Source organism: Lagenorhynchus albirostris, chromosome 4 (genome assembly GCF_949774975.1).
Source record: "Lagenorhynchus albirostris chromosome 4, mLagAlb1.1, whole genome shotgun sequence".
In the NCBI taxonomy this organism is placed as follows: Eukaryota; Metazoa; Chordata; class Mammalia; order Artiodactyla; family Delphinidae; genus Lagenorhynchus; species Lagenorhynchus albirostris.
This window is the reverse complement of record NC_083098.1, coordinates 126,637,043-126,650,603: the sequence shown is the minus strand read 5'-3', so window position 1 is coordinate 126,650,603 and position 13,561 is coordinate 126,637,043. Positions and strand designations below refer to the sequence as shown.

Below are 13,561 nucleotides of genomic sequence, written 5' to 3'. Positions count from 1 at the left end.
GCAAGTGGTGCTTTATGTTCACATGTGAAGGGTCATGAGAAATAGGTGGAGGACTCTGCTTGTCATGCTTTAGAACTTGATTTGTGACTCTGTTACATATAATGAATTGACTATAATATTCCTCCCCTCACTTCACTCAGCCAAACGGTCTTTACCATTTTCCCCAAGTTCATTTTAGAGCACCGCCAGGATGTCCTGCATTGAAATAACCTGGATCCCACGTTGGGAACTTTTTCTGACTCAGCTGTCTCCTTCCTTCCTCCAGAAGGGGATGTGCACCCACTGTCCCCCATTTCCTTGCCTCTCATCACTCACACCTCAGCTAATTCCATCTCAGTTGACTCTTTCCTTATATACAGGCACACATAGGGATGCTGACCTTCAGCCTTATTTCAGAAGAAAGGCTTGCATGGAAATTTATTTCAGATTTTAAATTAATTGCACTTTTGAAATTGAAAACTATTATTGGCACAGCTATTTCAGAGATTTTTTTCGGGTGTAGAGAAAGTAATCCTTTGTCCTTATTCCTTCTACTATTTTAATAAATATTAAAACCAATCAAATTGTTCATACTTTGAACCGGCATCAGTTAACATTGGTATTTGAAAACAATTTGACTCTTTATATGTATTTCCCAGAGATTCCCTTACTCTTCTTAGCAAAAGGAGAGAAAATTGTTAGCTGGATTAATTTTTGTGAAGTAGCCTCTTTTTCAGTTAACCAATAATAAGGAGAAATTGATAACTGATATACTGGGGAAACTGATAATTTTTTTAAACTTTCTTCCTTTCTTCAACAAACCCAGAAGTGAACACCCCCTTGCTCAGCTCTACTGCCATTCAATCATGGAGCATCATCATTTTGACCAGTGCCTGATGATCCTTAATAGCCCTGTAAGTACCTAATTTATGGTTGTAGAATTTTAACAGAGCGCTTTATAAATCCAGTTTTATTTTTAAGTTTTGGATTTATTCCCAGCAACATAAATTCTTGAGCATGCTTTATTCCTTTTTGGGTAAGAAAGGCAAAGCCAAAACATTTGAGATCTTCGCAGCCTCACTTCTCTAGAAACCAAAACTGTCTAAATGTTGCCTGAAAAGGGAAAACTGGTTACTCACCTCCATTTGGTTATTCCAAATTAGAAACAAACAAAACTGGTATTTTATGGCTCTCAGTTCTGTTTTTGTTTTTGTTTTTGTCAAATGAAGTGGTTTATACTACTCTCAAAGGTTTTCTTTCATAAGGCAGTACCTTTTCCTCTTTTTATGGAAACTTTTGACCACTAATAAACATTTTCATTAAGGAATAAAGCTATTCAACAATTTGGCTAAATGAATATTTATCAATGTAAGAAAGCATATAGTATGTTACTCTAGTCATATTTTTGTTAAGGAAAATAAGGTTAAAATGATATATGCCAAAATGTTCGCAACGGCTTTGTCTAGTTAAACTATTAATATTTTTTTATTTTCTGGTTTTGATTTGTTGTTCATTATTCACATTACCCATTGTATGCGTGTATTACCTTTATAAGAAGAAAACAGTGAAAGTTGTAGACGATTACGTTGAACAAGCACAAACGCATGGTATATAATTTTAAAGCAATTTTACCTCCATCTCTTTACATTTGCCCAGTGGCACTAGTTCTTCCCTGAGCCCCAGAAAACACAGGCGGCCCATGACTTTTGTGGTCACTCTTTGATAAGTTTTACCCTCTAGTTACTACTTCAGGTCCTAAAATATAGCATACAGTTCTCAATTTAGAAACCAAAATGTGCAGCCCTATGTAGTAGTCCAGATGTGGGGCTTGATTTAGTTTCAGGTTCTCTCTTCCCACCCTGGTTGGCTCCTTTCGTCCCTCCCTTATGTTTCTTCTGACTCCTTCCTCACCCCCAAACCCCCATGTCCCTTCCTACTCCCCCAGACTTGGAGAATAGGAAACAAGAGACTGGTAGTGTGATGAGTGTCCCCCTGTTTGTGCCTGGTAGGTGTTTAAACCTAGTTCTTTTCTTACGAGTAATTCCATGATCCTGGCCGAGCGCCTTAACTGTGTGGCTTTTCCACTGACGTCGCCTTAATATGAGTGATCGTCTCTGTCCAGTTTATCACCTTACGGCTCCTTCCTCAGCTCCCAGAACTCTGATTGTTGGCTTTCAGCTCCTTTCTGCTAAGGTTCTTTTGCCTTCTTTGTGGTCCTCTTGAACAAGACAGGACTTAAACCAACCCCATGCCTCCAAAACTCAGAGAAGGCAGCCCGTCCTGTTCAGTAGCAACCTCTCCTTCACTGCTGCATCAGAGCATCTAGCCAGCCTGTGTCTTGCCTTGTAGATTTTCCAGACAGGAATCAGACACAAGGGTACTGGAGCCCACCCCACCCAGCAGACTCCAGCAGGCATACGCCGCGACTTCAAGCCACTCTCTCTTACTTGAGTGAAGGGGAACGCAATCGCACCTGTTGGTGCGGGTGAAGGGATAAGAGTTATGTGGCCAGTTTGGGCACCTCCTTATAAATTCTGCACATGCTCTAGTACAGACTGCTACAGATATGACTGTTTAACGTGAATTAGTTGATGTATGATTGGGAGGTAGGGGAATGATGTCAGTAAAATGTATAAGTTGTACTGTTTCATGAACAAGTTCTCTTGGGTGAGGTGCCAGAATTACGGGAGTTGAATTTTGACCTTCAGCAAGGAAGGAAGAAGCCCTCTGCTTGGCTCCTGCATGAGCAACCCTTTCGGTTCTGTTTTAGGAATATTGAAAATGGGCACTTAGCCCTGAGGCGCTCTCCCTCGCCTTGGGCTGCTCTGGGCCCACGGGAAGGAGGTTGTTCTTCCTTCAGCACCTCCCTTAGTACAGCCCCATTGTCTCCGCCATCCATCTCCGCCATCCAGTTCCCCCTGTGCTGCCTCTGGGCTTCCACAAACCACCATTTCCACTCAGCTGTTTCTGTGCTGCTTTAATGTCCTCAGAGGCAGCCCCTAGACTCGCTAGCCTGGCCTGTCCAAGTTACCTCCAGAGGTGCCAGTTCCTGATTTGGTTTGTGCTCTGGTTATAAAGTCACATAGGCTCTGAGCGGTCTGCCCTAACACTGTTTCTCCCAAAAACCCTGTTATTTTTAGTGTGGGGTTTTTCCGAACTGAGACTTCTCAGGAATGTGTGTGTCGAGTTATAGCAGCAACATCTGTACCTTCATTGGAATTTGCTGTCTTTGCCCTTCAGCTCAAACTTCATTTTAATATCCTATTTAGTTTTAAACAAAATATGCTAACCTTTTTTAAAAAAACATATTTTACAGTATGCCTATCATAGCTCTCTCTGTTATTAGATAACATAAAACTTATGTAATATATTATTACTTAACATAAAAGGAATCTGGTTGTATATATGGCTGGCCTCACATTATAAGGCCCATCTATATTCTGTCTTTGTAAGCACCAATACACAGGAATTTACAGCCTTTGTTTTTGGAAGGGAAAATAAAAATACAATACCAAAAGACATTTCTACTTTTCCACTTGAAATAGTTTTGTCTTAAAATAAATAAAAGTATCAGAATATAGTTTTGTTTTGCCCAGAATCTAAAGTGGCTTAATATTTAAAAATAATGTTTCTTGTGTAATCACAGATTCATTAATTAGACGTATACCACAATTTCAGCATCAGTTATCCTCTAACCAATGTTTGAACCTGGCTCAGCAGTTTCCTTTCTTCAGAACAAATCCTTTACCTCCAGACCCTATTGCTAAGCTTCTGGGTTTTTTTCTCAGCCCTGAGGTTTAGGAAGCACATCTGACTCAATTTACAGATGTTGTTTTGAGTGTATTCTGGGTACCCAAGGTATGTTTTACTTAGTTCAAGATTAGAGAGTCACTGTGCTTTAAATTACAGGCAAGAAATAAAAAATGATTACAGAGCAAAAACTTTAGATAACTTGCACATGGATTAGCCACCTTTGAAATATTCCTTATAGATGTTTCAACTCTTGCTTTCTTTATACCACCAGTAAGCACATCATTGCTCACACCCTCTACCCATCTGTATTGGCATGTTCCTGAGGAATACACACTGTTCTCAATATGAAGTTAAAATTATATGAATCTGCACCAGAAATGTTATTGGATTTATTACAGAAGCCATAGAGAAATGATTTTTAAAATAATCAATTGTTTACAATTTCCTCACCCTGTTCTTCACATCTATTAATACAGTTTTTGATTTTTCAAAGTTTTACTTGTTCTCAGATCATAGCAGTTAGCCTGCCCAAAGGAAAAAGGTATATAATTATTAGATTTGGGGCCTGGACTAAAGCCTAAGGAGTAGAAGAGTTGGAGAAACATGCATACTTCGGCCCATGAACCATCATGAAGCTGTTTTTTCTTGTATGACAAGGCGATGAGGGTGGGTGCATAGAGAGGAAACATTATTTCACGGTATTTACTTTATGTAAGCAGGTGTCCTCTATCTTCCTGAGTTCAGAATACTAGGCATGTGTTTAAGAGATTGACTATTTTTTCAGATTTTGTTCTTATCAGCAGCTTCTCCAGGTTGAATGCTAATGATGGTTTTCTTCTTTTTTTATAAAGGGCAATCAGATTCTCAGTGGCCTCTCCATTGAAGAATATAAGACCACGCTGAAAATAATCAAGCAAGCTATTCTAGCTACAGACCTAGCACTGTACATTAAGTAAGTTTTAAGAAATATGTTGATAAACAGGTCTTGGATGTGTTTGCATTGTTTCAAACTTTAAAAATCCACACTGGGTTATTTTTAGATTATAAGGACAAATGTCCTGTCAAAGCTGTCTATCAAACTATGGAGCAGTTTCTCAAAGGAAGCCAGAAAAGTCTACTTCTTCTGCTTACTTAATGCTATAGAAATTACAGAATACAGAGTTATTTCTGATGTTTGTCTCTGAAATAATGCGCAAAGCAAATAACCATCTCAAGGTCATTCCAAGCTGGGTTGGCCAACCTAAAGATTATGTAGGCCATTTGCTTTTCCTCCTTTCCTTCTCTCCCCCCAACTTCTGACCGTTTCACAATTCCTTTATACTGTCATCCAAGCTTACGTGGGCTGGAAAAGGAGCTGAGTGCCAGACAAGTAAATTTTGTTTCTTTTTATTGGATTTTGGCAAAAGAAGGATATTAATGCAGAACTTTAATGAGGTTAATGATTCAAAAATTAAAGTATGCATTAGAGTGTATTAGGGATGTAGGTATGTTTGCATCATTAAACTGCCTTTCTAAAAGCAAGGAAAGATGTTGCTGCCTTTGGGCAAGCATTCGTTTCCCACACAGAGACTGAGGTCTTTGCTGCAAGTTTGGGAGTGAGGAGAGTCCGGCAGTCACACTCAAGGGATTTCCCAGGAACACAGGCCTCTCTCCCTCTGTACAAGGATGTGCATTATGGTTTTAGCCACTCTTTTGAGAAGTAAAAACAAACAGAAGAAACACACAAAACCATATACCAGATATCCACTGCTGTGCATCTGAAAGTAACTACATCTAAAAGAGTCTGTTTCCTTGGATTTTGGAGCACTTTAAAGTTAATTAGGGTAAAAGAAAATATAGTAAATTTCAGTGTATTCAAAATGATTGCAGAATAAAGATTATCAAATTACCAAGAATTTGAAAAATACCTATAACCACAGAGGCCTCCCGACCCTTGTGGAGACCCACATGGGTCTCCCCTCTGAACCCTTTTGAAACCTCTTTTCATTTTTGGTACTTATTCACAGACGGGCAGTTTTGTTATGTAAGTTTCTCTTATGTTTGTGTCTTTGACTAGATTTTAAACACTGAAAGGAACTCATGTCTAATAATTTCCCAAGACGCCTAACAATGTTGAGCACATAGAGGTATTCACTATACAGTGAATGAATATTAGTTTATACTTTACTTGGTCATTCTTTGCTTCAGAAGGACTTCACAACTTTATAGTGGAAGAGTAATTATTATGAACATTTTTTACCCTATACCATAATATATGTGAATGAGGTATATGAAATTAAACTGAAAGCATATAGATCTTATTATTGCCATACGCAAAATTTCTTAAATCATTCTTGGCATCAGACTTTTAACTCATATTGGTTCATTTTCTTAAAATCATGTTCAAGAATTGAAATTTCCATTATTTGTGATTCGTAGTTAAAAACAAGGTGAGATTTAATGTTTCAACCAAAGAATATGGTAGAAGAGAAGAAGGTAAGGTATTTAAGATTTTTAAATGATAATTTTTATTCTAAGATGAGAAAAAACCATTAGAGATTTTTTTCCCCAAAAATTTTACTCCATGAGTCTTTCTAGACCAAAGGGATAAGAGCTTGGGGGACTCATCATAACTACGAAATATTTTTCTTTATTTTAAAGGAGGAGAGGAGAATTTTTTGAACTTATAAGAAAAAATCAATTCAACTTGGAAGATCCTCATCAAAAGGAATTGTTTTTGTAAGTAGGATTACTATCCTTAAAGGTGAAGTTTTGCTACCTAATTAATTTTATTGCAATTATTTGTTACAATGTGATGATCTTAGAGGCTGTCAGAATTCTTGAGTGTTGTACAGAAATGAATATTTACTTGAAAAGAAATGCATTTGCAAATTCAAGTGAATGAATCAGTTTTGTCCTAGAAGGACCTTTAAAATGTGGTAGAGTATCAGTACCAGGCTATAGAGTTCCCTTGTTCATACTCACAATTCTTTGGAATTGAAGACCTGAAAATAGCATCCTAAAGAATGCAGGAGCGGGAACATGGCTGTGAAGTGTTTACTTCTCTTACGTGATAGCAGAGTAGCACTGTCAGAACTTAAGGGTTTCTGTTTTTCCTCACCTGTTCCTCTGTCCCTCCTTCCCATCCTTTGCTATTACTATCACTGCCTTTGTCATGACAAGAACTGGATCAATAAAAAAGAGCTAAGTGTCAATAATAAAGAAAAGACAGAGGTAGTAATACTAAGGATAGTGCTGTATTACAATTTTATAACCAACATTTCTTTGAATAGATTGGTATTACTTCACATGCAAACAAAGATGCAGATTATAAGGAAACATACAAATGCCCAGCTGTCTGTTCTCTCTAGTCATGCTTCACCTAAGAGTCTCAACGTGTTTTTAGAACAGTGCCTTAGAAAAGTACAGACACGCTACTGTGATTCGTGAACAGTTTTTCTCAATGACAAAAGTGGAATCTGACCACAATTCCAAGACTGTGCCACAGTTTTCACTGCTCCACTCTCCTAACTTCTGACCTCTCGGCAGACAAGCACTCAGGACATCTAGTGCTTGCGTTGCCTCTTCCACTCTTCACAGTCCAGATTGTAGTTAAGCTCACACAGGTGCATAGTCTTCTTTGGGGGAGGCAGTTTGTATTGGCAAGTATTATTGAAATCCTTCATGATTAAAGATTTCTCTGGTGCACTCATTACTTGCGAGGGAGTTGGTATAAGAGATAGAATTAGAGGCAGAAAACTATTTTCTTTGTGGCCTAATATGGTTAGGGAGAATGTACTTTTAGGTTGGGTTTCCCGAGAGGGACAAGTGATACAGTCCTTTACCTTGAGTGCTTCTATATGACAGTGACGGCCTTTTTGCCTATGTCTTCAAACAAATTAAAAGGATTAGATGGCAGGTATTTGGACCTGACATGGGAAAACACTGCACTAAAGAGGGAACTATTTTCATACAGTAGTTTTATACAGTATTGAGTTGTAGAGCGCCTTGTCACAGACTCCAGACTCCAGTATGGTTTTCAGCTTCTCTAACAAGCGAAGGAATAACCAGCATCATCCTCTCATTTCCCTCTTTTCTCCAGCAGATACTGTTCAATAATTCAAAGGCTTTTCACATAGGAGTCACTACATGTGTTGAGTGAATTAGGATGACCCACCATAGTTCTTGCTGTCATGGAACTTTTATCAGTAGGACAGCTGAAGTTATCCTTTAATGGTTAATTATTAGTAATCAGTGTGTTTTCATCATACTGTCACTGAGATTGGAAGACCAAAGTAAAAAAAAATAATAATAGCAGGCAAGTTTGTGCTCAAAGGTTAATAACTTCTCTCCTGCTGCTAATGTGGAGATAAATGAGGCAGTGTGAAGGCAAATTCCAGTAGTTCACTGGGTAACCAAAACAATGACACTGTGATATCACTGTATCAGCCCTGCTTCTATGTAAATTCTATTTCTGTTTCTTTAGTCTATAAACTGCCATCCTCGTAGTTTAGAGGGTTTTAATTTAACTTTTTTATTAGTAACTATTTACTAGGGTTTATATTCACATAAAAGTAAACAGGAGTATTGGGCTTCTTTTTCCCTTAACAGAGCGATGCTGATGACAGCTTGTGATCTTTCTGCAATTACAAAACCCTGGCCTATCCAACAACGGGTATGTTGCTTAGTGATGATAAAAGTAATAATTAAAAAGTCAAAATAAGATAAATCTTTGCTCTTAAATATAGTTTTTGAAGTATTTAGGGAACTTTTTATCTAAATTTTAAGTAGTATTAAAAGCAGATAATTGGACATAAACAGGTTTTCTTTTTTAGAGGACTCATTAGCACTTAATAATATTTGTAAGATATATTAAGAAAGAAAGCATCTATATTAACACGGCAAACCTAGCTGTTGATAAAGCTTAATTCCAATACTACTGCTGGCTTAGTTGGGGATTTTTTTTTTAACACAGCCCTTTAATAATATTAAAGTTTAGAAGAAGCAAACTTAAATTTTCTTACGGTTAGCGTATTAGGCTATACCTCAACTCCAAATAGGCATTAACAAGTAGAACTTAAACACTTCTGGTGCTTAGAAGTATAGGACATGTTGATATAAGATGTCAGGAAGGATCTGATCAGGGCCTGTGGCTAGGAGGCTAGAAATACATCCTCTCTCACTGCTGTAACATTTTGCAGTGGCGATAAAGGCCCTAAGCTAAAAGAAGGGGTGGGTATATATGCAATGATGTGTATGTTGTGGTTTTGTTTTTTGAGATTACATCTTGAATCCTAAATGTACTACCTGAGATTATTGACCACTGCTGTTGGTCACAGCTCTGGGCTGCATAGTCATGGAGCCCAGTAATGACAGGCTCATCTCATGAAACAAATGCTGAGAAAACGGTATCAGGAATGCACTCTCCAAAGTGCCTTAAAGCTGACATGCCACAAGCACTCAAGAAATGTCTTTATAGACCTTCCTGCTCCATAATAAAAGACTATATGCCCATTTCCAAATAGGAAAGAGAATGGAAGAGGGAACAATTTGTCTTTTCACTTACTCTTTCTTTTTTCTGAATGAAACCCTGAAAAAGTACAGCAGTGAAGTTGGGGTCCAGACATAAAAAGCAACACTATAAAACCTCTATAATTAAAAGTTTGGTATTGGTGTCAGACCAGTGGAACATAATAGAACATTTAGAATTGCATAGAACGTTTAATATATAATAAAGATAGCATTTCAAATAACTGGGGGAAAAATAGACTTTACTAAATAAGGTTAGGATGATTTTCCCATCTCCATAGCCGGATGGCAAAAGACGAAATTGGATCTATTCTGCATACTTCCAAATGGGGCATAGAGTTCAGTGCAGAGAATTAAACCATACAAGTACTAAATAAAAACGTTTGTGGATTCTTTTATAAACAAGGAGTGAGAAAAGTTTCCTAACCATGGCTCAACATGCAGAATCAATAAAGGAAAAGACTGACAAATTTGATTACAAGAAAATTAAAAAATTAAGAAAATTTTTTGCATGGCAAAGACACTATAAGCAGAGAAAGACAATGAAAAACAGGTAAAAATATTTGCAACTTTTATCTGATAGATAGTTAATATCCCTAATATTAAAGAACTTCTTAAAAATAGAGAAGAAAAAGGCCAACAACCCTACCAGAAAATGGGCCAAAGATTTGAACAAAAAGTTGATAGAAAAAGAAATGTGAATGGCTCTTACTCATTTGAAAAGGTTCTCAGAACCTCAATCATAAGGAAAGATGCAAGTTAAAACTACACTGACACATGGAACTTCCCTGGCAGTCCAGTGGTTAAGATTCCGTGCTTCCACTGCCGGGGGCAGGGGTTCGATCCCTGGTCAGGGAACTAAGATCCTGCATGCCACGTGGTGTGGCCTTAAAAAAATGAAACAAAACAAAAAACCAAACAATCAAAAACTACCCTGACACAAAAGAACTTGTACAGAATCTCATTACAATAACAGCGTTACTCCTAATAGTCAGAAACTAGAAACAATCCAAAAGTCTCTCAACAGGAGCGTGGATAAATGCATTGTAATACACTACTCCTTCACACAGCGGAGTACTGCTCAACAGTGAAAAGAAACTGAAACTGATACAGGCAACTACATGGATTAGTCTCATCAACACTAAACTGAGCAAAAGAAGCCAGACACAAAAGAATACTGTTATGTCATTTATGTGGTGTTCTGGAAGAGGCAAAAGTAATTGATAGGGTAGCAGTTGGCTGGGGAGGGAGGGAAGAAGGTGCAGGGATTCACTGTGCAAGGGCCTGAGGGCACCTTCTGGGTGACAGAAATATTCTGTTTCTTGGATGGGGTGTGTGTTACCTAGTTACATGCATTTATTAATATACTGAACTGTATACCCATGGTCTATGCAATTCACAGTATGTAAATTCTACTTCATTTAAAAAAAGCACTGAGACACCATTTCTCAATTGTCCAATTGGCAAACACCCAAAGGTTTCACAACATACTCTGTTGGGGAAGCTGTGGGAAAAAAAGGAATGCAAAATACTATAACCCTTTGGACATATATGAATACACAAATTCATTTACCATTACTCCTAAGAATGTTATCCCAAAAATGTACTGGCAAGAATATAAAAAGACATTTACACAGGCCTATTCATTTTAGTGCTATTTGTAATAACAAACACTGGAAGTAACCCAAATGTTCATTAATAGGTTACTGATTGAATAAAGTGTAGTACATTTACATGATGAATCCTCTGCAACAGCAAAAAGAAATAAGAATTCTCTATATACTACCAGGGAGTGATTACAAAGATATATTATAAGTAAAAAAAAAAAAAAAAAAAAAGCAAGGCAGAGAAAAATGGGTATGGTATCCTACCATTTATCTGAGAAGGAGATGAAATAATATATGTACATATTTGCTTATATTTTAAAAAAACAGAGGGATTAATCACAAAAAAGTTAATTTTTTCCCTCAGGGGAAGGAGGGAATAAGATAGAGGGAACAGAGATATAAGCTAGAGTTGCTTGCATGTACTTGTTTTGTAGATTTAATTTAGAACCATGTAAATTGCTCTTATAGTTATAAAATAAATTGAATTTTTAAAAAATCACTTAACCTTGAAAGTAAAATGAAACAAAATGATTTTGGTTGCAGAAACACACTGAGAGGGACTGTTTTATTCCAAGTGACATTAAAACAGTAATTTGACCATATAACTCTGGTGAGATGTACCCTGAGAACAAAAAGAACTCCAAAAAAAAGAAACCTTTAAAACTGTTTTTAATCATATTAGTGGTAACTTTGTATAGATATTCAGTCATCATTGTGGGTGATGTGGGATAAAAGCAAATGAAAAATTATATGGGTATTGTTGAGAAGTAGGATTTTCAGCATGAGTAGAAAGATAAAGATCTAAGGTGGATAAGGTTTTGCAGAAATCCCGTAGTTCTGAATTTGAATAGGAAATACTGTATGAACTTACGTTGTATCTTAGCTCCATCCATTAAAAGGGCTTAAAAAACAATGATCGCCCTGGTAGTAATGAATGAACCTAGTGCCCAGATTGAGGTCTCCAAATACCTCAGTTTAAAGGAATTAGGCCTCCACAGTGAAATGGCTGATTGTGGTTCCAAAGCAGGCAATGTACAGGATGAGCCTAGAACATCCTGTTATAGCAGAAAGCAAGGAAGCTATCAAAGACTGATGAAGCCATGTCAAAAGAACAAAGAAGCCAACTTAATATGCTCTCAACTGGCCAAAATGGAACAACGTCTGAGTGTCAGTGAGGATTGAAATACATCATAATGTTTAAATCCAAGAGTTCAAAATAATAATAAAAACAATAAAACAAAACCTTCCATAGCCATCTTTGGTGGATGCTTGAGAACCAAGTTATTTTTTATTTAATAGTAACTAAAGTAGAGAAAATCAAGTATTTCTCGTGCTTTACTTATACAAATTGTACTTTAGGGCAGGGGTCCCCAACCCTCGGGCCAAGGACTGGTACTGGTCCATGGCTTGTTAGGAATCGGGCCTCACAGCAGGAGGTGAGCAGCGGGTGAGCGAGTGAAGCTTCATCTGTATTTACAGCCGCTCCCCATCACTCCCATTACCGCCTGAGCTCTGCCTCCTGTCAGATCAGTGGTGACATTAGATTCTCATAGGAGTGCGAACCCTACTATGCTCTGCGCATGTGAGGGATCTAAGTTGCATGCTCCTTATGAGAATCTAATGCCTGATAATCTGAGGTGGAGCTGAGGTGATTGCTAGCGCTGGGGAGTGGCTGCAAATACAGATTATCATTAGCACAGAGGTTTGACTGCACAGAGACCATAATAAATCAGTTGCTTGCAGACTCACATCAGAACCCTATCAGTGAGTGACAAGTGAAAACAAGCTCAGGGCTCCCACTGACTCTGCATTATGGTGAGTTGTGTAATTACTTCATTATATATTACAATGTAATAACAGAAATAAAGTACACAATAAATATAATGCACTTGAATCATCCCAAAACTACCCCCCACCCCGACCCTGGTCCGTGGGAAAACTGTCTTCCACGAAACTGGTCCCTGGTGCCAAAAAGGGTGGGGACTGCTGCTTTAGGGTAACTAAATAATTGATATGGGGAACTTTATTTTATTTCAGCTATAAAGGAAAAAGGAATGATTGCATATTACCTTTTTGCAGCCTCTTAATTAGTGAATCTAGACAAAGATCATGAAGGATTGTTAATCTCACAAAGAGAAGCAACCAGGCATTATACAGCCCTTGAGAGAAGTACAGGGCACTGCCTGTGAAACAGTCATGGCAGGAAAAAAAAAAAATTCAAGTCTCAATCTAATCAAGTGTCTAGATCTCACTACTGGTGTATGGAAATACAGGGTACAGAGAAACATTAAATTTCATCATGCGAACACAATCAACAAAATCCAGACAGTGGAATACTGCAGGATTAACAACCCAGTTTATTCAACAACAACCAAAATTATAAGGAATACTTTTAAAAAGAGAAGAGGAGGAACTGGTAGATTAAAAGAAACCTAAAAGGCATATCAATCAGTCTCAGTATATGGACCTATTTGATACTGTGTTTTACACAGCACCTCATACAACAGATGCTTAATAAATATATCGTTGATTATGCATACAGATGGGCACGCGGTACTTTTTTTCCACTGACTGATGAAGTTGAAATAATGTTGCTTTTTTCTGTGTAATTATAGAAGATTACAAACTCTAGCCTTTGTGATTAGGTACACATTAAAACAAATAAAATTTCTATTAGTTGTTACTGCTTTATTCTAATTTTACTGATGCGGTTG

At 37.5% G+C, this 13,561-nt stretch overlaps 1 protein-coding gene and 1 long non-coding RNA gene across 2 annotated transcripts in view; one reads left to right on the top strand and one right to left on the bottom strand.

Moving 5' to 3' along the window:
- The window catches only part of LOC132520011 (uncharacterized), a 73,815-nt gene that overhangs the window by 51,330 nt on the left and 8,924 nt on the right, over window positions 1-13,561 (bottom strand). The window lies entirely within an intron of this gene.
- Window positions 1-13,561, top strand: part of PDE5A (phosphodiesterase 5A) — a 139,590-nt gene that overhangs the window by 117,578 nt on the left and 8,451 nt on the right. The window contains exons 15-18 of the mRNA XM_060148656.1: window positions 806-893; window positions 4,584-4,684; window positions 6,373-6,450; window positions 8,323-8,386. Of these exons, the coding sequence (XP_060004639.1) occupies window positions 806-893; window positions 4,584-4,684; window positions 6,373-6,450; window positions 8,323-8,386 (331 nt within the window). The remainder of the gene's footprint in view (window positions 1-805; window positions 894-4,583; window positions 4,685-6,372; window positions 6,451-8,322; window positions 8,387-13,561) is intronic.